This window comes from Equus asinus, chromosome 1 (genome assembly GCF_041296235.1).
Source record: "Equus asinus isolate D_3611 breed Donkey chromosome 1, EquAss-T2T_v2, whole genome shotgun sequence".
Lineage (NCBI taxonomy): Eukaryota > Metazoa > Chordata > Mammalia > Perissodactyla > Equidae > Equus > Equus asinus.
In genome coordinates this window covers 169,117,580-169,144,927 of record NC_091790.1, presented here as the reverse complement: position 1 = coordinate 169,144,927, position 27,348 = coordinate 169,117,580, and the positions used below count along the sequence as shown (strand labels likewise).

The 27,348-nt window shown below is 36.9% G+C and overlaps 1 protein-coding gene across 5 annotated transcripts in view; it reads left to right on the top strand.

Annotated features, from left to right (window-relative positions):
* The window catches only part of IMMP2L (inner mitochondrial membrane peptidase subunit 2), an 845,338-nt gene that overhangs the window by 39,117 nt on the left and 778,873 nt on the right, over nt 1-27,348 (top strand). For all 5 annotated transcript variants that reach the window (XM_070511972.1, XM_070511976.1, XM_044764648.2 and 2 more), the window contains one exon: nt 3,807-3,943. In XM_070511972.1, coding sequence (XP_070368073.1) covers nt 3,809-3,943 — 135 coding nt within the window. In that variant the 5' untranslated portion in view covers nt 3,807-3,808. The remainder of the gene's footprint in view (nt 1-3,806; nt 3,944-27,348) is intronic.

Sequence of the window (27,348 nt, the reverse complement as noted above, 5' to 3'; positions counted from 1 at the left end):
GATTTGCTAGTATTTTGTTGAGGATTTTTGCGTTGATGTTCATCAGTGATATTGGCCTATAATTGTCTTTTTTTGTTTTGTCCTTGTCTGGTTTTGGTATCAGGGTAACACTGGCTTCATGGAATGAGTTAGGAAGCTTCCCCTCCTCTTCAGTTTTTTGGAAGAGTTTGGGAAGGATAGGTATTAAGTCTTTTTTGAATGTTTGGTAGAAATTCACCAGGGAAGCTGTCTGGTCCTGGACTTTTATTTTTGGGGAGGTTTTTGATTACTGTTTTGATTTCCTTACTGGTGATTTGTCTATTCAAATTCTCTATTTCTTCTTGATTCAGTTTTGGAAGGTTGTATGACTTTAAGAATTTATCCATTTCTTCTAGATTATCCAATTTGTTGGTGTATAGCTTTTCGTAGTATTCTCTTATAAGGCTTTTGTATTTCTGAGGTGTCTGTTGTAATTTCTTCTCTTTCATTTCTAATCTTATTATTTGAGCCTTCTCTCTTTTTTTCTGGGTGAGTCTAGCTAAAGGTTTGTCAATTTTGTTTATCTTTTCAAAGAACCAGCTCTTGGTTTCATTGATTGTTCAATTGTGTTTTTAGTCTCTGTTTCATTTATTTCTGCTCTGATTTTTATTATTTTCTTCCTTGTACTGATTTTGGGCTTTGTTCTTCTTTTTCCAGTTCCTTTAGGTGCATTGTTAGATTGCTTATTTGAGGTTTTTCTTGTTTGTTGAGGTAGGCCTGTATTTCTATAAACTTCTTTCTTAGAATGGCTTTTGCCGTATCCCATAAATTTTGACATGTTGTATTTTCATTTTCATTTGTCTTCTGGTATTTTTTGGTTTCTTCTTTGATTTCTTCATTGACTCAATTGTTGTTCAGTAGTGTTTTGTTTAATCTCTACATATATGTGGCTTTTCTGATTTTCTTCCTGTAGTTGATTTCTAGTTTCATACCGTTGTGGTCAGAAATGATGCTTGGTATTATTTGAATCTTCACTTTTTTTTTTTGAAGATTGGCAGCTTAGCTAACAGTTGTTGCCAATCTTCTTTTTTTTTTTTTTCCTGCTTTTTCTCCCCAAATCCCTCCAGTACATAGTTGTGTATTTTTTTAGTTGTATGTCCTGGTTGTGGCCTGTGGGACACTGCCTCAGTGTGGCCTGATGAGCGGTGCCATGTCTGTGCCTAGGATCCGAACCAGTGAAACCCTGGGGCACCGAAGCAGAGCATGTGAACTTAACCACTCAGCCACAGGCCTGGCCCCTATTTTAGTCTTCTTAAATTTATTGAGACTTGTTTTGCAGCCTAATGTGTGATCTGTCCTGAAGAATGTTCCATGTGCATTTGGAAAGAATGTGTATTCTGTGGTTTTTGGATGGAATGTTCTGGTATGTATCTACTAAGTCCATCTGGTCTAATGTGTCATTTAAGGCCAATGTTTCCTTATTGATTTTCTGTTTGGATGATCTATCCATTGGTGTAAGTGAAGTGTTAAAGTCCCCTACTATTATTGTGTTGCTGTCTATTACTCCTTTTATGTCGTTTAACAATTGCTTTATATATTTAGGTGCTCCTGTATTGGGTTCATAGATATTTCCAAGTGTTTTATCCTATTGTTGGATTGTTCCCTTTATCATTATATAATGGCCTTCTTCATTGCTTGTTACAGTTTTTGTTTTAAAGTCTATTTTGCCTGATATAAGTATTGCTACTCCAGCTTTCTTTTCATTGCCATTTGCATGGAGTATCTTTTTCCATCCCATCACTTTCAGTTTGTGAGTGTCTTTAGGTCTGAAGTATCTCTCTTGTATGCAGCATATACATGGGTCTTGTTTTTTTTACCCAGTTTGTCACCCTATGCCTTTTGATTGGAGCATTTAGTCCATTGACATTTAGAATATCTGTTGATAAACATGTACTTATTGCCATTTTGTTACATTTTCTCAGTGTTTTAATAGTTCTTCTCTGTTCCTTTCTTTTTCTTTATATTTACTTATTTTCTCTCTCCCTCTCCTTTTTCTTCATGAATGTATTTCTTAGTCTTTTTTGTTTCCTTTTTATGTTCTTATCTATTTTTGGCTTCTTTTCCTCTCTATAATATTAATATTGTCACAACAATGCTCTCATTGGTAGGATGACTTTTGGGAACTTAAAAAAAGAGAAGCCAGGGCTGGCCCAGTGGCACAGTGGTTAAGTGTGTGCATTCTGCTTTGGCAGCCTGGGGTTTGCCAGTTTGGATCCCAGGTGCAGACATGGCACCACTTGGCAAGCCATGCTGTGGTAGGCATTCCATATATAAAGTAAAGGAAGATGGGCATGGATGTTAGCTCAGGGCCAGTCTTCCTGAGTAAAAAGAGGAGGATTGGCAGCAGATGTTAGCTGAGGGCTTATCCAAAAAAAAAAAAACCCACAACCCCCCCCCCCAAAAAAAAACACTACAGGTAAATAAAAATTGAATTATAAGAAAAAAAGAGAAATGCCTAAATAATGTCCTGGTGTATGCTTTTCTGGCATATACTTAGTTTGAATTGCATTTGTGGACCCTTTTGGACTTATTCTCAAGAGGACAAGAAACCTTAGATCATCTTGGAAGCAAACTGGGCTGTGGGTTTAGGGTTGAACAAGCCTCATGATTGTGTCAGGGAACTTTTCAGTTGCTCTGATCTAGTCTCACACTCTAAGGAAGGAGAGGTAAAAAGACCTCTATCTTCCTCTCCCTCCCTTCACCTTCTCCTTCCAGTCTTGGACAGCACGTGGAGCTTGACTAAGTAAGACCGTGATCAAACTGGTCATTTGTCTTTCCCAGCCAGGAGAGTTCTTCATCTGTTGGACTGCGTTTGGCTCCATTTGGTCAGTAGGATAGCACATCTTGATCTCTCATTGTTTTGTTTTTTATTGCATGAGATAATTAAGAGATCTTCTTATCCCTAGAAAATCTGGGAATTAATCACGTGCTTACAGAGCTAAGTGAGGGTCAGTAATTGTCTGTATCAAATTCACATGCAGTGATTTTTTTTTTCTTGATCTAGCATTGATTTCATTTTTGTATTAGTTAGGATCGGTTTGGCTGCTATAACAAAAGCCAATATATCAGTGGTTTAAACATGATAGAAAGTGACTTATCTCTCATTAAGCTGTTCGAGTGTAAACTATGCAGGGCAGTTGTGGTGCCTCCATGGTGCTGGGGACCTAGAACCCTTCTATTTTGTTACTTTGCCATCTTTAACTGAAGCTTTATCTCACGGTTTGAAATGGCTACTCCTGCTCCTACCATCACCTCGTTATCACAGTTATCATAAAATGGGGGAACTGAAAGGGGAGGACATATTCCTTTAAAGGGCACAATGTGGAAGTGTATCATTTCTGCTCGTATGCCATTCATTTGACCCTAGTCACATGGTCATTCTTAGCTCCAAGGGAGGCTGGGCAGCCACACGTCCCATTAAAACTACTACTGTAGAAGGAGAACAGATATTAGGGGTATAAGGGGTGTCTCCACCATAATAGTCAGCAACAGAAGAAGATTTACTTTTAGCATGCTTATGTATTTTTTTATAACATTGTTTTGTGGAGAGAAGTTTTCCCCTGAAGTTATCAAGTGGACTTGAGCTACTGAGAAGAGTAAACCTGAGTTAATGTAGTTGCTTTTGAATTTAAGTTAAATTTATTATAGTGGTTACAGGGATGAGTATGAAATATGTTAAGAGACGAGGTTTTTCTTCCTTAACTCTTATTTTTCTTGTGCTGTGTTTGTGTCTTTCTTTTTCACCTTTTTTGAGGTTATTTTCATACTTGTTTTCTTTGTGTTTTTAGGTATGGCACAGTCACAAGGCTGGGTGAAAAGATACTTCAGAGCCTTTTGTAAAGGCTTTTTTGTGGCAGTGCCTGTGGCAGTGACTTTCCTGGATCGGGTCGCCTGTGTGGCAAGAGTGGAAGGAGCATCAATGCAGGTGAAAACTAATAACGACTTCATTCTTTAGAGCACATGCTTCATTGTTTCTCAAGCGCTAGAAATGAGATTTCTATGTATTATTTCTACGCTGGGAATGGAAAAGTTTTAAAAAGGCCTTGAACTGAAATGTAGCTTTACTAAATTTCTTTATGTGGTCTTCTAATGCAGTCATATTATAAGCAGAGTAGAGGTGAATAAAGATAATTGTCAGATAGTTATCTGCATCTGTAGTGGTTTTTTTTTCTGAGAATCATAAGTGGAGATCCTAAACAAATTTTACTTAATGACACTATTTTTTGTGGATGTGACCTGGGATTTTAAGAAATGTTAATTATCCATATTTGAATATCCTTTTAAGACCAAATTATTAGCACAGTTGCATGATGGTTTTAGTCAAATTCAGTTACTTTACTGTTTATATATATATACACTTTTAGTAGGTAGAAAAGTCTAGAGCACTGATCCCAGATATTTTAGTATGTTCTTTAAGCTTGTTGGTGATTAAAAGATTATGTACAGTTTACACTGAAAGAAGTTTTGAGTGGAGATTTCAAGAAGTTATATGCAAATAGTCTTCTGGAATAACTTAGAGTTATTCTAAAGTTGATGTCTAGAACCTATCTATTTAAGTAGTTAATACAATTCATAATTTGCATTTTGTAGTATGATTCGTTTTCCTCCATTATTAGCGTTTCTTAAGTTCATGCATTGTGCTAAATAGCTGTGTAAAACAAATAAATAAAATGAATATATAAGCTTCTAAGAGTTTAAAATTATACAGGGATTAACCAGCTTCGTTTTTTTTTCTGTTTGTTTCAGTTAGAACTAGTTAAGGTCATAGCTTTAAGGAGGTAGAATGGATTCGCTTTTTTTTTTTTACTGTAGTTATTATATGGGAAATGAGTCTCTTCCTGAGCTCTGGTATTCAGTGAGATTCTTGGAGTGTGTGCTGTATGGGTGAAGCTAAAGGCCTAAAGCAGGGCTGTCTGATTTTTTACCTCTACTTCTATCATTTGAGGGTGGTTAGGGCCTTCTCTTGGCTACGAGACTCTGAACTCAACCCTCGTCCCTCAGGTTCCCTCCATAGAGGTGGGTCACCACTCCCAAGCAAACTGGTCATTTAAATTCGAAAATACATTTATTTATTTATTTTTAAAGGTTGTCACCTGAGCTAACAACTGTTGCCAGTCGTTTTTTTTTTCCCCCCTGCTTTTTCTCCCCAAGTCCCCACAGTACATAGTTGTGTATTTTAGTTGTGGGTCCTTCTACTTGTGGCATGTGGGACGCTGCCTCAGTGCGGCCTCATGAGTGGTGGCATGTCCACGACCAGGATCCAAACCAGTGAAACCCTGGGCTACCAAAGCAGAGCGTGCGAGCTTAACCACTTGGCCACGGGGCCGGCGCCTCTAAAATATTTTGTTACAGGGGTACAGTAAACATAGAAAGAGGGATTTACAGGTATATGGCTTTATTTCCAAATGCAGTTTAAAACATTTAACACAGATGGGATTTTACATTTCCTGCCTCTTTAATTTTAACTTCCTGGCAGCCTCTTCTTAGACCTAATCCTTAGGGAAAGCTAGACTTTCTTTGCTGAGTTTTTGAGTCAGATTCTTCATTTGAGATTAAATCTGGCTTCTCCACAGCTACCCAAATCCCTTTTTGGTCCCTTGGATCCCTTTGAATATATCCACAGGTATGTATCTTTTGGTAAAAAATAATCACATTAATAATAATTTTCTCCAATTTTGTTTGTGCTGTCTTGCTGCACAACCATCACTATCCTGAGATGGATTTTTCCAGAATACAAAGCGTCCGTTGCTTGCATCAGTGATATTCTAGAAGATCATGTATCCCAGTCTTCGTGTTTTTAGTTCAGTATATACCCACTGCACATCTGTGTTCATGGCTTATGCTAAGAGCCAAGGAAATTCACTAAGAAAACAAGAAATTTACTGTCTTATGAAAAGACAGGGCTTATTCCCAGTAAAGAAGGCAGTGAAGAAAGTGTTAAATAGTATCATTCTTAAATGCCAGTCTGTTGACTAATGCTAAATTCGCTAGAGATACGTTAGAATTGCTTACAGTATTCCTGGACCTTACCCCCAAGAAGTCGAATTTGTTACCTTGGAGTTTGTTTGGTGTATTATGTAGAATTTCCTTGGCTACTGGCCATAGAAAAAACAGCTTGAATTGACTTAGGTATAGAGGGAAATTTATTGGAAGGCTTATAATGAACCCAGGAGGAAGGCAGGAGTGTGGCAATCGTCAAGGACAACTGGAACCAGGGACTTGGTCGCTGCCAGGGTGCTCAGTCTTCTCTGTTTCTAACGTCTGCTTCTGTCTGCATCTTGGCTTAGTTTCTCTCAGACCAGCTTTCCCCACAATGCAGGGCACATGGCTGCTGGCAGCTCTCATGCCTTAAGATGCCCAATTTCATTAACTTCTGAGAGAGATTTCTTCTCTTGCCTTAATTTTGGTTTGAAAAATCTTGGGGAAGGACTGTGATTGATTCAGCTTAGGTCACATGCCCTTATCTATATAAATATAGATTAACTTTGGCCAGAAGTTTAGGGTTCCTTGAGTGGCCCAGCTTTGCACAGGTGCACACCCCTAGCCTGCGGCTAGGCTGAATAAGAAAATGGCAGCATGTATTTGAACCACATTGTTCCATGGGCTTTCAGGGTGAGGTCGGGGTGACATTTCCAAGAAGAGGTGTGTGGTTTTCAGAATAAAAGGGGAAAGGATATTCTGGGAAGAAAGGAAAAATGCATGTTTATTATAGTTGGGTCTATATTTTAGGAATTTTAGACTACTTCTAACAGATAATTTATTTACAATTTCATTAGATATCACTAAATCATACTTAAAATTATTTAGGAGCAGAAATTGGAATAATGAAATATGGTGATGAATTAATTCTGCATATTTGAAGACATCTTTGCTACTTCACAGCTTTGATGAACTGAACATGTTTAGACCATGTGGTTCAGCGAAATTTCTCACAAAAAATTTGAAAAAAATTCTTGTCTTTAAATTTCTGTAATGATGCAAGTACTAAAATAGCTGGCAGGGTGTGTGGAGATCTCTGGAAGTCCCTGAGCATCCTGCAAGGAACACACCTGCTTTTATTGACTCTGAGGCCTGAAAATTATATCTGGTGTATGGCAGTTGGTTGATTTGTTGTGAATGGAAGAAGTAGTTCAGATGCGTGGTGGTATCTTGTACCTAGGCTTAGAAATATGAAAGGAAGGCCAAAAAAGCAAGGCAAGAAAGAAGAAAAGCATAAAGAAGAGGAAAAGAAAATAACATGGATTAGTTAGGTGACAGAGGATGATGGAGAAAATTAGACAGCTGGGCCAGTGAGCAGAAGACAGTGGCACAGAGAACTGATTATAAAGAGACTGAAGACAGAAAAGTGCTCCAGTGGAGGGGTTGCTAGGCCTCTTCGTGGGATCTCTATTGGAATTGGACCCTTGAATGCTGACACATCTCGGCTGCATGTTTGTATGTAGCACCATGGGATGTGTCATCTAGCTATCCAAACTGCATCTCAATATTCATGGAAGGAATCTGTGTGCCATTTTGAAGGAATTCGTATTAGTGTAGGTTATCAGCCTTGAGCATCATTTGTTGGATGGCAATTTAGTTCTCCTGTGTATTCAGGTAGAAAGAGCATATCTAGTCATTTCTGTCAATTCAAATATAGGAGTAATTTTGTGACTCAAGATGTCACTTTGGGATGTGGACAATAACGAAAAGCACTGGTAACTGAGGTAGCATAGGGAGTCATTTATCAAATGGCTAGTAAATGCAAAACACCATTTTAGGTACTATGGGGGATGGTGAATCAAATAACAGATTCTGTCTTCAAGGTACCTGTAGTTTAGTTGAGGAGGTTCAAGAATTATTAATCCTGAATGATGGATACATCTTCAGATGAGATTAATATAGAATATATCAAGCTGTCAGACAGATGTTTGGCTAGTGCCTGGTACATTCAGAAATGAAAACTTCTTCTGTTTAGCATACTGTTTTGGAGAATGGACCTGGAAATTTTAATTTGGAACAGAGTGGTATCAGAAAATAATACCTTGAGCCTTGTTATTGTTGCCCACTGTATTAACTTTTACTATGGCAATAAACAACCCTAAGATTTGAGTGGCTCACATACAGATCTTTATTTCTTGCTCATGGGTCTGTGGATTGACTGTAGTCACTCTAGACTATGGATTTGGTTCAGTCTGCTTTGTGTGTCTCTCATTGTGGGTCCTAGGCTGAAGGAGCAGTGGCTTCCTGTGGTGTACTCTTCTCATGGGTAATAGTAGGACACAAGAGGATAAGTGGAAACACTCAAAACCCCTTAATGCCCCAGTTCAGAACTTGCACTCCTCTGTCCACATTCCAACGGTCAAAGCAAGTCATAGGGTGAAATCCAAAGTCAATGAGATGGGGAAGTATATTCCACCCACAGGGAAGTCATGGAAAAGGTGGAGTAGGAAGGAAAAATTGTGAGTAGGTAGGTATGTCTACCACAGCCACTGTGTCTCCGAGGACATATAGTTGATTTCAGAGGTAACCTAAACAGTTATATTTGTCTTTGAGTCTACCTACAATGACCTTAGCCTTTGTAGGCCAAGACTGACAAAATCGGAATAGATTGAAATTCCGAGTCACTGAATTCTGGAACAGATTGATCCATTTTAGATGTCTTTAGCTTGGAAATAGCTCAGGGCCAATTGGATCATCGCTTTAGAGTGGCTTTTCTTAAAGGTCACTCTGCAACTTGTAGACGTGTTATTTAAGAAAATCCATGGATTGAAAGATCAAATCTCATTCAAGGAACATATAATACTAGTCCTCTGAAGTTTATTCAATAAACACTATCATAGCAACACTGGAAATTCACTTTGAGTAACAAATTTTGTGTAAGAGCTGTTTTTATGTCTTTTAAAAATTCTATTGGCTTGAGATTTAATAGATGAAGCTCGTTTTCAGGATTTCCTCTTATAAGAAATAATTCTTTACTTTATAAACACTCCTCAGTGGTTCTTTTTTTAGGTTAGGTTTTCCAATATTAATTTACAATTCATTAAGTATCTGACTAGAAGGATAGAGGGGATCAAACATGGGGAGTTGCAGCTAGCTGAAGGTAAGTCATAAAAATGACAATGGTTTTTAATGATATAATGATATAATTCAATGAAAAATAGGATTCAGTTTATGAAACATTTGATTTTTTTATAAAGTTATGTAAGTATATCCTCCTTATTGGATGATATGTGCCTTTTGAAATGCTCTGCACACAGTGAATGTGGCAGAAATTGCTGGTTAATGATTATTCATACTGACCTATTCCCCTTTAGTGCACATGAATCACTTCTACTCATTGTTGAAAGGTTGCTATGAAAGTAGATGCACCTTTTTTTTTTTTAAAGAAGCACCATATTACTCAACATTAATTTAACTCAGGAAATGAAGACTGATATTGCATACAGTTGAAACTACAGAGGGAATTTATGTCAGTGGAATGCAATTATTCAAATTAGAAGTTCAATCGCTTACAGAAGCTTTTAGAGTAAAAGGGTGCCCTAGGAATAGTTTAATGACCTCACACCAAAGTTTTAGATTTTATTTGGGTGAGAATGCCTGCAGCAGGGGTCACTGGTTCTTATAAAAGGTGTATGCCTTCTACATTTAAAATTAAGATTTCAGATTTTAAAAAGTAAGTGAAAGAAGTAATTTCAAGTGTTACTGTCCTGTTTTTGTTGCAATTACTACATAATTTTTATATAGTGTACCGTTTTCCTCTTTCTGTTTTGCATAGCCAGAGGGGAGAATACTTGAAAACGTTACTACACAATACTGTCTCTCTAGCTCAGACTTCAGAGAAAGATTTATGCAGAATATATTAGAAAATTAGAGAATGTGAGAGAAAGTAGAGTTTAATTAGCATTGAGGAATTCATCAATAATGTACATTCATTGGTTCAAAATTGTCTTGACTTTGAGCTACTTGCAAATGATCCTAAAGATCATTTGGTTTGTAATAAACCTCTTATACTCCTACCTGGCTCTTTGTAGTCATTCTCTTGTTTCCTGCTGAGTTTAAAATTAAAAGTTCCGTCAAAAAAGCAAGCAAAAATGTTCACATTCTCTCTTTCTCTCTCTCTGTCACATTTATTTATTTTATTTTATTTTTTAAAAATTTAAACCTACTGGGGCCGGCCCGGTGGCGCAGCGGTTGAGTTTGCACGTTCAGCTTCTTGGCGGCCCGGGGTTCGCCGGTTCAGATCCTGGGTGTGGACGTGGCACTGCTTGGCAAAAGCCATGCTGTAGTAGGCGTCCCACGTATAGAGTAGAGGAAGATGGGCATGGATGTTAGCTCAGGGCCAGTCTTCCTCAGCAAAAAGAGGAGGATTGGCAGTAGTTAGCTCAGGGCTAATCTTCCTAAATTAAAAAAAAAAAAATTAAACCTACAGTGGACTTAATCTTCAACAATTATTGTTGGTTGTAACTATTTTTAATTATTTCTAATTATTTTGACATTCTGAGAAGCTGGATACAAATAGACTCTCAAGCAAAGAAATATATTGTCATTTATGCACCAGAATTTAACATGGAGTTAGGGAGTTTTATGTTACCTGCTGAATTTGCACTTCCAAGATGCTGGCAACCACCGGGCACACATTTCCTCTGATGCTGACTTCTCTGTATTCCTACTCCCCTTGGTGGTCTGGGGCTCTCTTAGAAGGAAGCCAGGAGTTAATGTTGGAATGCTTTATTGGCTTACATGTGAGCTTTATTCCAAATTATCTTTGGCTCAAAAATCTCACCTGAGGTTTTTACCCCTTAGGATGTTATGCGTTTTTATGTAGTTCTGCAACCTGTCATTAAAAGAGAATTCAAATAGATCAGTTTGTATTTATAGAAACAAACATATGTGATACTGATACAGTTGGTGAATGATAACTTCATAATGTCCCTACATGGATTTTCTTCTCCTCTCATGATGGAATAACACTATGCTCCTGTTTTATATAGCCAGGATTATATCTGGTATTTAAACACTGACTTCATAACACTCTCTCTTTTTTTAATGTTGAAGTAAATTTAGACATACAGGAAAGTTGTAGGAGTAGTGCAGAGAACTCCCAGGTGTTCTTTGCTCAGATTCACCAGGATTCAATATTTTGCCACGTTTGTTTTATTCTCTTCCTCTTTCCCTCCCTCTCCTTTCCTTTCTCAGCTTTCTCCCATACGTGTATACACACACATACATATATGTATCTATGTATGTAGGCACACGCAACTATGTATGTATGTATATACACACACACACAAACGTTGTTATTGAAGCATTTGAGACTAGCTTGCATACATCATGCTCCTTTAACATTTAATACTTCTATATACAGTTCTGAGTCATGCTGCTTGATGACTGATATCCTAATGCTTTTCATTTACAGATTTTTAAACTTAATATTCTTCAGATTCATATGCATAGAACTTTAGATACATTAAGGGATATTGACTGAAGTTCTAATATAAACTTAATGTTTGAAAAAACTGAGGCCAGACATTTGAGATAATTTACCTACGCTAACATAGCCATTAAGTATTAGAACTGGCTTGAGCCAACTCTGATAATGCTTTCCATTTTATTAAATAATAACTAATAAAAGTTATGCTTTATCAGTATGCTGTAATGCCTCCCTATACTATTGCTGCTCACAGAGATATTTTGCTCCATTTTATTTTGGTTTATGGAATGATCTAATTACTAAGTAATTTAATTTTGGGATTGTTTTGTAGTACATTTGGGATTTAAACAAAGAAAGAAATTGTTTATGTTATAGTGGGATATGAAAGATTTTAAACTTTGAAGCTCAGGTTGATGGAAGATACCCTATTCTAAACTGAAAATTATAGACCTTATAAGAAGGAATTAGACTTCAATTTATGGAAATACAGCATATTAGATATCTTGAAAATATTTCCAATGCAACACTCATAAAAAATTAGAAATAGAACATTAGAAATCTTTAAAAATGCATACTGACCTTTCAGGGTCACTTTGAATGACCAGAGACCACAAATAAGGGGGAATACCTTTCCATTATTCATTGAAGCCATCATTAAAAAAGTATTCATTAAAGCACTCAGCTGTCCTTTGGACATTTGTCAATTCCTGGTAACCTAGAGTTTTTGCTTTGTTTTGTTTTTCCTGAGGAAGATTCGCCCTGAGCTAATATCCCTTGCCAGTCTTCTTTTTTTTTTGCTTGAGGAAGATTAGCTCTGAGCTAATATCTGTGCCAGTCTTCCTATATTTTGTATATGGGTTGCAGCCACAGTGTGGATGATGAGTGGTGTAGGTCTGTGCCCAGCATCTGAACTCACGAACCTGGGTGACCAAAGTAGTGCGTGCAAACTCAACTACTACACCACAGGGCCAGCCCCACGGTTTGTGGTTTTAATGGCCACATGGGGATCAGAAGACAAACCTCTGGGCTCAAATAAGGTAGGAAGTTGGAACAGAAATTCTGAGTAAAGTCAGAATCTTGGAAGAGACATGCCTTTAGAGAACGGATAAACTAGAACCAAAATCAGTTCTGCAAGAAAAATTGTCTAGGTCTGAATAGAGGAAAAAACCCTAATGTGGGATTGAGGTTTGAATTCACATTCACTGCAACAGAAAAACCCTAAACTGAGAAATTAATTTATAGTGGACCTGGGTTTAGAGCAGCCTCAGGCACCTGGAACAAGCCATCACCAGTCCTTCTGGGCACATGCAAAGTTTGATGACCATGATCTCACATGATGAAATGAGCACTGTGAGAGTCACTAACAACCTTTAGCAGAATTAGACCTTTAAGCCTTTAGAGATTAGAACTATCTTAAATTACTATATTAAATGTAGTATGTTTAAAGAAATAAAAGAGGGACTGGCCCTGTGGCCTAGTGGTTGAGTTCAGCACGCTCCATTTCAGTGGGCTGGGTTCACAGGTTTGGATCTCAAGTGCAGACCTACACCACTCATCACCGGCCATGCTGTGGCGGCAACCCACATACGAAATAGAGGAAGATTGGCAAAGATGTTAGCTAAAGATGTTTAGGTTAAAGAATCCTTATTTCTTTAGTATGAATCTTAGAAAATTTGGAATGAAATATGTACTAGCTGAGATTTACTTCAAAGTAATATGGGAAGAGGAAAAGTAGAATGGGGTTCTAGATGAAATAAGATTGGCTGCAAGTTCATAATTGTTGAATCTAGGTGGTAGGTAACATGATAGTTCAGTATACTGTTTTCTGTCTACTTCTTAAAAAACATGTCTACTGAGGTATAATTTATATACCATTGAATTTACCCATTGTGAGGTGATTTAAAGATTTTCAATAAATTTATGGAGTTGTATAATCATCACCTTTTAGAACATTTCCATCACCCCAAAAAGATCCCTCATGTCTATTTGAAGTTAATCCTCGTTCCTACCCTTGCCTTATGCAACCACTCATCTGCTTTATAGATTTGCCTTTTCTGGATATTTCCTGTAAATAGAACCATACAGTATGTGATCTTTTGTGTTTGGCTTCTTTTACTTACTGTAATGTGTTTTGAGGTTTATCCATGTTGTACCATACATCAGTAGTTCATTCCTTTTTATTGCTGAATAGTATTCCATTGTAGGGATATATCACATTTTGTTTCTCTGTTCACCAGTTGGTGAAGACTTAGGTTGTTTCCACATTTTCCTTATTGTGAATAATGATGCTGTGTGCATTCATGTACTGGTGTCTATGTAGACATGTTTTCCTTTCTCTTGGGCAGATACTTGCTAAGTTGCTAAGCTGTATGGTACATTTATGTTTAACTTTTTAGGAAATTGCCAAACTAACACCTGGGTGGGAAAGTGGGCTGACTAGCACTGCCTACACTCTCATTCTACTTCTTTGTTGTCGCATTGGGGGAAGCGAAGAGGTCCTACCTGGTCTCACTGCTGCAGGGTGGGGCTGGAAGTCCAGCTTCCTGCTCAGCCCACTGACACCATGGTGTTGGGGCAGTTTTGTCTTTAATGTTTGGCTGCATTAGGGCAGGTATTATAAAAAATGTTTTCTATTCTGCTAGGCCATTCTTTTCCTAGTCTTTGGCTAGAGAGAGTGGACTTTTCTTTAGGTTTCTTTTCCTGCGTTTGGTGGTTCCAGGTTGCAGCCTTCTCCAGCACTCCATCTAGGTTATGTGGGAAACAAAAAGAAAACCCAGGGAACTCACCACCATGTCGTTTCTTAAGTCCTAATGTCCTAGCCTCCACTCTGTCTTCTTTCCATCTTTCAGAGTCTTCCTGTATAGGTTCATTGTATCATGTCTGGGGTGTTTTAATTATAAGAGACATGAGATAAATATAGAGATGAATGGAGGTACGCCATTTTGGCCCTAGGCGATATTTTTTACCTTGCCTAGTAATCCAGTATGTTGCCCTGGTTGTCTAGTCTTTAAGATTTGGCTCTCTGACCCCTGTGGCCTGCGTTCACTTCTAGGTCAGGGGACCACATCTCCTGTCTCTTGGTTGTCATACTGTGGCAGCTTTGTGTTGCTATGATGCTGAAAGCTATGCCACCGGTATTTCAAATACCAACAGTGTCACCCATTGTAGACAGGTTTCAGTGGAGCTTCCAGACTAAGACAGACTAGGAAGAAGGACATGGCCACGCACTTCTGAAAAACTTGGCTGTGAAAAAAAGTCCTATGAGTAGCAGGAGAGCATTGTCTGCTATAGCGCTGGAAGATGAGGACACTAACAACAAAAAGTACTTAAATGTGACTGAGTTCTGGCCAATGGAAAAAGGATGAAAAGCGAGGCGCCATTTCCAGGCCTGGCCCAGAAAAGACTTCTTTATGATCCATGCTCTCTCTTCTCCTGTCTGCTGGCTAGATGCAGAGGGCTGGCTGAGGACTCTGAGGCCACAAGAGATGGGGGATCTACAAGATAGAAAGAACCTGGATTTCTGAATGAATGGGTGTAGTAAATCCATATTGTGTTGTACACTGAACTTTTGGGATTCTTTTTACGGGCAGTTAGCCTACTTTGACAGTATAATGAGACTCATTACTATACCTTTTCCTCTCTGCTTTTTCTTATCCTACACTCTCTTTAAGGCTAAACTCAAATCCTGTCTTCTTCACACAACTTCCCTAATTCCATCATTCACTTATTTGAAATACAGTAAATTTAACTCATGATTATAAATTCTTTTGTATTGTCCTTTACTTCTCTGGTTACTTCATGGGTTAATACTAACTCTATTTTGTAAGCTTCTAAAAGAAAGGGACCATATTTCTCTCACCTACTCGTTTAGAGGGATGCTGAATAAATGCATATTAAATTTGTTCTTTGAAGCATTGAAGTGCCTGAATAATTAAACTCTACAGAAATATGATAAAATGAAATTATCATCATTAAAAAATTTTTTTCTTTGACTTTGAGAGTGTTTTTGCACTATTCACCTGAAAACTTTTTAGCCTCTTGATGAATCCATCATAATCTTTATGGCAGAGATTTTCAAACCTTTTTGCCCATGACTCATGTTAAGTAATACAGTTTTTTATTGTACACATACTCACAGCTGAAACAAAAGTTTCATTAACAATACTTAAACCGTAATTACCATCATTATGTGCAATGCCCTCTGATATTTTCTATTCTGGTCGCAACCCATTAAACTGATTCTATGACTCACTCATTGGTCGTGACCTGTAATTTGAAAAATGCTGCTTTATTGCTGGAGGGAGGCTTGAAAGGGTGAAGCTGCTCAAATTGAGCTATAAGTAAGGGAGTGGAGCATGTTAGCTTGATTCTGAAATTTTGAATGTGGGCTTGCCATAAGGGCTTCAAGCAAGAAGTCCAACACAAAAGATAAGGAGGCCCATGGTCTGAGAAAGCCCTTTTGCAGTTAGCGTGGTAGTTGGGCCTTTTTTTTTATTAAAAGCACCTGGGGTGTTTATGCGTGAAGATTCCTGTGTCCCATTCTAGATCTATAAAATTAGAATCACTAACTAGGACCTTAGAATCTGCATTGTGACAAGCTTTCTAAATACTACAATTTGAGAAGTGTTTCCTTACAGAGAGCCCCAACTCTTGGATGAGGGCAAATTGTTGGGGTGTTTGCCAGAGAGAGGAACTGTTTTGATTGAAAAATCCTGATCGCCTTGTTTTGTTAGGCTTTTGAATTCTAACTCTTAGTACTTTTTAAAAAAGTATATTTTTATTTTTTAATAAAAAATATATTTTTTGTTCCCCATCCTTTTGTCTGTCAAATCATTTATCATACATTTGTGCTAGTTTTAGCTTATTTTATTATTTTTAATATCTTATACTAATGGTTTTATCAATTTGTGGTATTTGTCACTTTTGATTTTTCTTACTAGTTGTTTTTATTTCTTTTTCCTATTTTTGTTTGTATTATCTTTCTACTTTCTTTTTTTTTGGAGGAAGGTTAGCCCTGAGCTAACCTCTGCTGCCAATCCCCCTCTTTTTGCTGAGGAAGACTGGCCCTGAGCTAACATCTGTGCCCATCTTCCTATACTTCATATGTGGGATGCCTACCACAGCATGGTTTGACAAGCGGTGCATAGGTCTGCACCCAGGATCTGAACTGACGAACCCGGGGCTGCTGAAGTGAAACGTGCGAACTTAGCTGCTGCACCGCTGGGCCAGCCCGTCTTTCTACTTTATTTTTAATTTTTAAATGTCTCTTCTCAACTTTGTAGCTTATTGCTTCCATTAGTGAGTGTTTAGTTATCTGTAAATTCTTTTTGGGTTAATTTTTTTGCCAGCTAATTTTCTTTCTTTCTTTTTTTACGATATAAAACAACTTCTATTACTATAGTTTTAAAAATGACCAAAAGGAGGCACAAGAGTGTCAGCTGAGTGAATGGCCCGTTCACTTATGATGGGAGACTTATAGCTTTTTACAGTAATGGCTCTTTAATAAATCACACCTCTCATTGGCTTGTATAGTTTCCTCCCCACTTGACTCTGGCCATGTGACTTGCTTTAGCCAATGGGACATCAGCAAATGTTACTCAAGTAGAAGTTTGGTAGACACTTGTGAAGAACATGCAAGGAACTCAGGCTGTCCTCTTGGAGGAGACATTGAAGGACAAATGAAGCGTCTTGGCCAGCAAGGCCCAATTAAATGCCTGACATGTAAGGCCGTTTTGAACTTTCGAACCCTATTTGAGCCCCAGATGACTGCAGCCACATGTGTGACCTCAGGAGAGACCAGAGGATCTGCCCAGCTGAATTGAGCCCAAATTGCTGAATCACAAGCAAATAGTTGTTCTTTTAAGACATATAGTTTTGATTTGTTTTGAAGTGATAGGTAACTGGAACAAAAATTGATATTATTAGTGAGGTGATGCCATAACAAAATCCTAAAATATGTGGCATTGGTTTTGGGACTAGGTGGCAGTTAGGGGCTGGAAAAATGGTGAGGGGATTGTTGGAAGAGGCTAGACAGATGACAAACTACTGTTAATGAAAGCTGGTGAGGAAACGGCTATTGGAGACTGGAATGATGGTGACTCCTGCTTTATGGTACTGAAACAGTTTAAAAAACTGTTACCTGTAGGAACTTGGAATATGAAGATGTACCTAATGAATTTATGGATCTGGCTAAGGAGATTTCCAGGCAGAATATTGAAATCATCGATTAACTTCTTATAGCTTTGTATAAGGTTTGGGAAGAGGGAAAAGAATTGAAAGCAGAAATCAGAGGAAATTCAGGGTGCCCAGGACTTTCTGTGTTGGCAAATAAGAGTTTCTCATTCCCAGTTTGTAGCAGGCAAAAATATTCTTAAGGTAAGATATGGCCTGGAGTGAAGATCAAATCTTGACTGGAAGACTCTTTGTTAAGACCTCAGAAAGATTTGAGATGTTACTTAATTCTGTTAGCTAGAAAAAAGAGATTATAAGAATCTTAAGGGCTTTGTGACACATTAGACTGACACTTCCAAAGTGAGAAAGAGCTAGTTTGAAAAGAGTTATGGGTAGAGTTTTAGGGGGAATGGAATGAAACCCGGTTAGATCAATAGGAAGTCTACAAAGTTTTAAGGGTGTTGAATTGGCTTATACTAAAAGGGATGGTGATTTTAAAAAGAGGCTTCTGGGCCCCAACTTGCTATGAACAGGAACATTTCTTTTTAAAAAGAAATGATCTAGGAGCCCAAAGCCCAGAGAACAGAGCGAAGAGCCATGGAGAGCAATAGATTAGGAAACCATTCCAAAGAACAGAATTAGGCCCTAATAAAAGAGCATTCCTGTCCCTTGGGTAGGAGGCCCTGACAACAACTGCTGTTGCAATTTAGACTTGCTATGGACAAGTGACGACTTTGTTTCTCCTAGTACTTTTCAAAATTATTGTGGTTATCTTGTCCCCGTCTTTCCGTTGGATGTTTGGGGGACAGATAATTTGTCTTTTTAGTTTATAAGCCTCTGATTCAAGATAAGCTGCATTCAGGTTGCATCCTAGGATGCTCAGCCACACTTGGACCTGACCCATATGGTGAGGTACCAGACTTTGATCCATTTGCAAAAGTTGGAGGAGATTTTGGAGTTCTTGGGAAGGGTGGTGTATATTTTCCACATAGGAGGAATATAATTTATTGGATCCAGAGGGCAGGACTTTGGTAGATTGTTACATTAATATCCCCTCTTTCCACCCCAAACCCCAAGAGTCAAGCCTCTTGGTTCCCAAGTGCTTATGTAGTCCCCTCTTACGCTCACTCTTGGCTTGTCCATATGACTCCCTTTGGCTAGTGGAATATCAGCAAACATCAGGCAAACGAGGCTTGTTGGAAGTTTGCACAGTGGAGCTTGTCCTTTGGGACCATGGCTCCCTCCATGACTGCAGCTGCCTGAGCGGTCTCAGGCCAGACTAGCTGACTAACCACCTAGTCAAGCATAGCCTAAATTGTACAATCAAGAGCAAGTAAATGATTTTTGTTTTAAGTTTTGGAGTGATTTTTTTTTTTTTTGTATCTGTAGGTAAGTAATACAAGGACTATATGTTTTTGTCCCTTTGCATCTGCCATAGTGCTTTTCAATTTTTTTTGATAGACCGTTTCCTATACATTTGAACCCCTTAATTCTAATAGCTTTGATCCATGTAATTCAGGTATCCCATGGACCTAAATTTAAGTTGATTCATACTGCTGGAAGGGGTTTTTTTTTTTTTTTAAATAGGATGTAACATCTAGGTCAACAATGAGGAGCTAAAGGATCTAAAATCCGTGGCCTCGTCTTCACAGATTTGTTCACAGATATTGTACAAGCAAAGTGAATAGATTGCTACACTCTTGTACCTCTTGGGGTATTTGGCCTCTTTGGAGTTATGTACATCTGAGGAAATCATCCAAGAAGCCTCCTAAAAACCTCTTTATATTTGTTGAGCCACTTCCTTTCTCTTGCCTTGCTTTTTTTTTTTTTTGATCAAGAGACACATCAGAGAGAAAAGTGGTTTCTTCTGGGCAATGGAGAATGACTTATCAGTGAATGTGAAAGCTTTATTCAGTTCAGTTTTCTAAGGAACTTAGAGATTTGTCAGTATGTAGATACATTCATGTAGCTGGCTTATATTACATATAGCAATCTGTCATCTTGTTAATATGGAGAAAGGTTTATTTTTATAAATTTTATATTTCATTAATTATATATGATCTTTTTCCAGTTATAGTGATCTGAATTAAGGGGATGCTTAAACACTAAAGAACTTGTTAAAGAAGAAAACAAAGTTCAAAAGTATCTGTAATAAAAGGATATAAAAATCAGATGCCTTTCTCTTTTGAAAAAAAATTTATTGCTTTGTCCTAACTCTAAAGCATTGCATATTATTGGAGAAAACTTGGAAAATGTAGAAAAATATAGAAAATAATCTACACCACCTTCCAGAATTATTTTTAAGATGTTATTATATATCACTAATATTGAATGATCACTCTGTTCTAGGCATTATAGTATTGTATTCAGTTTAAATACAATAATTTAGTTAGTATCTCCCACAACCCTGTGATGAAGGTATTATTTATTAGTCACCCATTTTATAGATGAAGAAACAGGAGCAGAGAGATTCATTTGTTGAAGATTACACAGATTCAAGCCCAGGCTTTTGACTTTAAAGTTTGCACTTCTAAACCATTATAAATTCTTCTCATCCTTTTCTGCACCATTTTTCTTCTTTCCTCTCTCTCTTCCTTTTCTCCTTCTCCCTCTCTCTCCCTTTTCCCCTCCCTTCTTTTCTTCCTTCTCTAAATTGGATCACACCAATTTGCTTTTTCATCTATCACAGGTTTACCTGATTTATTTTGCCAAACATATGCAAATATCCTTAAATATTTTTCTGCAATGTGATTTTTAGTGACTTGTAGTATCCATATACCATATGGTTTAACCATTGCTAGTTTAATCAGCTTCCTATTATTGATATTTAGCTTGGCTCAATTATTCACCTATTATAAATAATATATGATGAACATCTTTGTACATATTTTTGACTGTTTCCTTAGGATAACTTTTTAAATATGACATTTCTGGGTGTAAGGATAAGACCACTTTAAAGACTTTAGATACATTTTGGCAAATTACCTTTCAGATAGTTTGTAAAGATTTTTATTTGTACAAGCAATATATGAGAGTGCCCATAAAACCTTCATGTGTCACTCTGTAGTACATAGGAAATACAATTAAAGATTAGGTGAATGAAAAATTAGCAACTCAATATACTTCCAAGTTAAATTAATATGGTTTATGTCCATTTTTAAACTTTATTAATGTAGCTTTCAAAGCTTGCTTTTTAAAGAAAAATTAAGAAATTTGGTATTTACAGAAATACAAGTTATTTTTATGTGAATAAAATTTCATGGAGAAATATCAAAAGGAAGAGGAAAATATTCACCTCAATTTTAAGTGGGGAGTGCTGAAGAACCATAAGTCTGTAAACAAGGGGATGAGATTAGAACAAAGTTATTTTTTAAAAAGGCTCTTAAATCTCTGAATAAAATGTGAATAGATCTGTAATTTTCAAGGGTAAAGAATCCCATTGTATAGCACAATGCCAGGCAGAGTTGGAACTGAGTAGTTTTGCAATGAAGGAATGAATGAGTGAAAGAAAGCGTGAATGAATTTTTGTAGCTTCACATCCTTAATGGAGGCATCCTTTTTTTCTGTTGTCCTTTAAGTTGGACATGTGAAGAATATATGTCTGCTCCAGCTTGTGTGGAACCTGTTCAACGTCTACACCAGTGAGCAGAGAGAGGCTGCCAGGACTGTCTGGTCAAGGTGGAGTGACCAGTCTAGGCCAGAGCTCTAAAGTGACTCTGAAGAGGTGTTTCTAATGGGAACTTCATGATATCACCAGATGCTCCTGTTGGGGAGCCTCTGGAAGCTGGAGCAGACACGAAAAGCCCATTATTCTATATTGTTAATATAAGTGTCAGATGTAACTGGGATTTAATAAGTATGAATTTTCTGAGATGCTTTATGATTTGCATTTCTTCCTTTTACCACTCGAGTATAGTGTATGTGTAACTCTAGGTTTTAATCACCTTTCCGGATTAAGGGCCCTAAGGTCAAAAGTTTGAATAATTTTTTAATTAGATGGATGGTCATTGTAGGAGGTCAAATATTAAGAGGTATAGGTAATAAGTACCCTTTACCTGAAAGGAATGCTCCATTTCTAACTTAAAGCTTTGTGCAGACATGGGTACAGTTACTAGGCCATTTTATTATGCATACCTACTGAGATAAATCCAAGGATTCTAGAAGCCATGTAAACAATAGAGACTCCTGAATAGTGAGAGAGGTTAGCTAGCATTTTGGACCATTTATCCACATTCTTTCAAAAGTGTGGCATCTAATAATAAGAATAATTCTATAGTCAGAATATACATTGCTTTTAGCTATACTGTATGCTTCCTGGGCAGTGCTGCAGTGTTAAGAAGTTAAAAACAAATAGTACTACTTCAGTTTGTTCTCTTACTTTTTAATTAATAGTTTCCCTCTGATCATTTCTTTGAATTAATGGTTCTTCAAAAGAAGTCTGAGGGCTACCATTGGTTCCTCATGGCTGCTGCTGGGGACCAACTCATTGGAAAGCACAAAATTTAATATTTCAACATTTTAGATTGTGTATAGCTGGTTGGGGGTGGAGGTGGGGGGAGAGGCAGGCGGTGGAACTCTTTGTAGGCTTGAAAAGGTTGAAAGCACTGCTCCCAAAGAAGTGAAGTTAAAACCAGGCTTTTTTTGGTGGACTATAGGTAGTGAGTTGTAGGCTGTGAACTTCTTTTTAATTAAAAAATGAATAAGAAATTTATAGAAAAAATTCAAAACCAGAATAATATCACTTCCTGATTGATGGCTATGGCTAAATCTTACAAGGTAAGAAATCTATCATGTCTCTTTAATTCTCTAGGGGAGTTTTATTTTCCTAAACCAAGACATAAATTCCCCCAAACCTGTCATATGATTTGAACTTAGACACAAGCTGAAAATTTAGGATACCTTGACAATATTTGTTTGTGGGAGGAACAAAAATCCTTCAGCATAGTCTTTGATCAGAGAGAGCATTAAAATCCAACTGTTATGTTGTACTTGTTTCAAAAACAGGTCTGATATCTGTGCTTTCTACCTTCAGCATAATTTGTTAACATCTGTTGAAATCTGCTGACTTTATTGTCTTTCTTAGAGTGAACTACGTAGTACTTAGGTTAGAGCAAAACATACAATAACCTCTTTTTAATGTAACTTAGAAATTTTCCAAAAAAAAGGAAAGGAAAGGAAAATTGTAATCTTATCAACCAGACCTAAAAGCTGTTAGATTTTAACTGTATATCTTCTCATATGTATATCCATATGTATGTATGTTTTAAAAAAGAAAATTTTAAACATATTGGGTGTAATGTTTTTATAGAAGATATTTATAACTAAATAATTATGCACATTAAATTTGGGGGAGATTAATTCCTAGAGGTAGAACAATTGAGATCCACAATAAAAGTATGTGTACTTTACTTGCTTAAAAGACACGAAGAAACAATCCACCAAGAATTTAGAAATGAGGAGTAGAATTTCCAGCCTGAAGACTTCCAGTTTAGTATTTAAAAGGAAAACCGTTCAGGGCAATATGTAAAAGCTTAATCTTGTCTTGAATCTTGTAGAAAGAATGCTGTACTTGATTTTGTTTCCCTTTTTCTCTGTTGTTGCTATCATCATCATCATCATTATCATCATCATCATCTTATTTGTTGACCCTTTACTCCCTATGATGCTCTGTGTTAAGAACGTTTTGTGGATCCTCTCATTTATTTCTCATAGCAACCCTCTGAGGTAAGTGGTACTTCAGCTCTTGTTTTATAGATGTAGAAATGAAACTTAGAAAGGTTAAATAATTTGTTTAAGGTAATCTGGCTAGTAAGGAAATGGAGTTAAGATTTGGACACAGTCTTCTGTCTTTAGAGCAAGGGCTATCCGAAAGACTACTCTAGGTTGTTTGATTTTTAACCTAAGTGCCCTAGGGTGGAAGCCAAAGAATAGATCTAGTGTGAGGATGTAAGTCATTGAAGAAAAGATGGGCAGAGCAGCTATGAGGCTTTTTTCTTCTTTGTTGGTAATCCCAATCATTTTCAGTGTTTCTCCCCTTAATAATGGAAATCTCCTTGAGTAATAGCAAGAGCATCCAACACATTTCACACATTTTGAGACACAGGTGGAAACTCCTAGATTAAATATTCTCTGAAGTTTCTTACTTCAAAAAACTTTATTATTTTAAGTTGCTTATAATTTTGATATAGTCTCTGGGAATCTGGGATTTAAAGTATTAACACATGCCAAGAAAATATACACTCTTTGGTTACATCAGAATCCTAAAGTTTATGACTTTTAATTTAGATTTCATGTGTATAACTTCTTTGATTTGAAAAGATTGCTTGCTCTGTCTGAAGCATAAACTGCTGTTCCCACAAGGGAAAGCAAGATATAAGATTTGCAAGTTATAACACGGTTTGCTAATTTTTCTAAAATAGCATTATTCAAATGAGGTTTCCTTCGTTTTTCATATAAATTTTTCATTTTGAAGTTAGCACATTATTTTCTTTTCAAAAGTCGTTTTAGAAAGTTCCGGAAGTAAAGTGTTTTTTCTTTTTAATGAACTTTTTAATTGAAGTACAAAGAGCTGTGTTCTTCAAAAAGCACTATTTTTATAGTGCTGTAGAACAGTTTCCCAATTCAAGAAAGTTTTTCTTTATGATGAGTGTTATTCATCAGTGTTATTTATATTCATAAATGAACTGTAAAGAAAATAATTTTATTCTGCTGTGATTAGCATTATTTCATAATGGATAATAATAAAGCACTGTTCAGCTTTATTTCTAATGCTTAAATTGCCTAACTTGATGTGGCATGAAAAATTTCTTACCGTACTTACCCAGAATATGTTTTCATTGAAAGATGTATACATTGTTTAGATAATGTATATTGCTTGGGAACCCTCTTATTTAAATAAGCTTTTAAAAACCTGTTATCTTTTAAACTTTAAAGTATAGACATACTATTTTCCAGCCACTGTTCTGGGCATACAAAAATGAATAAGACTTGATTTCTGCAATTGAGTGAAAGAGTTATATGTGTAGGCAGATACTTATAACAAGGTTTTAAGAACTATTGTTGAAGTTTACCTAAATTACTGGGGGAGCACAGATGAGGGAATGATTAATTTAACCTTGTGGAGAAAAGGGAAACTAAAAGAAAACTCTTTTGTTCCCTTTATAAAATCAAACAAGATCTTCCAGGTGTTGGCTGATGATTCTAATATTTTACTATTTGAAATTAGACATGCTTCTCCTGGGATATTTTTCCCTGTATAAATCTTTTGTTTACAACACATTACCTTTTGGTTTTAACAATTAGCGTTAGAAAAGTGGGTAGGTGAGTGATTCTGTAAGGGAAACATGAATCTGAGGGTCAAGATTTGAGTCTGTGGGGATTCTTCTCTCCCCAACCATGGAGCACCAGAATGTAATTTCCTAGTTTCCACAAGGGAACTGCAGGTTTTTGTTTTTTTTTCTTTAAGTCTTCAGAGAGAAGTCACCATCTGAATTGGGCTTTGAAAGATAAGTAGAATTTTCCCAGTAGGGAAAAGGCATTTTGGGCAGAGGGAAAGTCTGATGATGGGAGACTCACAGAGAGAGTTAGAAATTGAGGATCAAGAGTCTTCTAGTATGGAAGACAGGGTGAATGTCAATACTGTTAACTAAGGAGGGGAATATAGAAGTATAATTATGGGCTGGTGGGATAAACTCTCTTTTGCCCATGTTAATTTGGGGAGTCTTTGGGAATTGATTTTTTTGTTTCCACTAAAAATTATTAATCACCTTACATGTCCTGGCATCAAGGAAACAGATATAAGAAATAATCTGTTCTCAAAATTCTTACAGACTTTTGGAGAGAGAGAGACAAGTTGATAATTATAATACACTTTTAAATATACTGTGATAGAGATAATCACAAGTTCTGATGGAGAATTGGGGAGTTTTAATCACCTAATGAGACTGATGAGGGGAATGAGGAGAAGGAAAGATGAGGAGTGTTAGGAAAGAATTCCTATGGGATTGCCTCATGGGATTCAAGTATTGAAACTTATTAGGAGGTTGAAAAATCAATATAGTAGATATGAAATTATTGTGGTTGTTTATAGACAGAATTTTAAAATCATGGATTAGGAGAGAACAGAAACTATCAGGGTATATGTAATAAAAATTATTATTGTGTGTAAGTTTCTTCAGATGTATGTGTTTATGCATATGTGTACTGGATACAGTGTAAAATGCATTTTTTGTTATGGATTGTGGTCAGAAACTTTTGACAAACAGAAATCAAAGAGACTAAAGAAGAGTAGTCAGAAATAATCAAATCACTTTTATTCTTCACTATCTTGATGGCGAGGAAAAAAAATGAACCCAGTGAAAGTGCAAGTGCAACAGGAAGAAGGTTTTCTCTTTATAGTTCAGATGGTCTCCCCTAGGGCACCTTTACTGTATCAGTTATATAGGAGGAGAAACACAAGGAAATAAAGGGAAAAGGACTTGCAGGATGCTGAACTCAAAGACGGAGAGGAAGGGGGAGGTAGAGAGAGAATATGAGTGACAAATATGAATGAGAGAGAAAAAACCCCTGTGGAAGCCTATAGTCCTACCTTACTATGAGACAGCAAAAATCCATTCCTTAGCACTGTGGCCCAGCAAAGCCCCTTGGATTTATCCCACCATATCAACTCTGTTCCTCATTAGGGATAGAGTAAGAGGAGAAACCTGGAGAAAGGGTACAAAACTCCCCATAATTAAAATTGTGATATAGTAATATTAATAATAGAAGTTATCGAGAGCTTGACTATGAGTCAAGAACTATTGTGAGCACTTTAAATAATTGATCTCATCAAGTAAGTTAATATTTGTAAAGCCCTTAGAACAGTATCTTGCACATGGTAGCACTCAGTGTGTCTTGCTGTTATATTAGAACAGTGCACATGGTAAGAACTTGATAAGTATTGGCTATTATTGTTATTTAATTATTAATTAGGTAGCAGTTGCTAATTATCATAATTTTACTAGTAAGGAAAGTGAAGCATAGTAAAATTAAGGAACCTGCTCAAGATCATATAACTAGAAGGAAGTGGAATCATTTCTTCTGAGTTGGAGGTGAGAGATTGGCTAGTGTAGATACATGGTGAGTTATGTGAAGATTGGTGCTTGAAATATGATGATAGTAGAGAGAAGAGAAAGATGGGCCATAAATGAAAGACATTATGAGTGAAAAAAACCCTGTAGCTTGGTGACTGGTTGAAATAAAAAGATAACTAAGAGTGTAGGCTGGTTGACTGGGAAAATGATAAATAGGATGTAAGAAAATAAGGAAGAAGACTTTTTTTGGGAGGAAAGGATGACAAATTCCATTTAATCATGTTGACTTTTATGTCAGATAGTCAAGTGAAATGATTAGCAGGGAATTCAAAACTAAAAATAAAGATATTTAGATATTATCATATAAAGGAGTTGGTAGAAGCTGTGGGTTGTTTGAGCTCTCTAAGGATAACCAATAATTTTTGGCCACAAAAAATGTGGGCAGTCAAAAATGAGGTCATGATAATAGCTCCCCCATATTTCCACAGCTTTGCCCACATCTCCTTTGTAGAGAATCTACGAGTAATTCCAGGAATCTTAAGAAGAGTGCATCACTTCTGCTCGGGGACTGGCTATTGTCTGGCATCCACTGTTTCCCTCACACCTGCCCCGGCTACTTTGGTTATGTCTCTTCTTGCTGCCACCATCATTGAAGGTGGAGAGCCTTGGTTTTGGTTG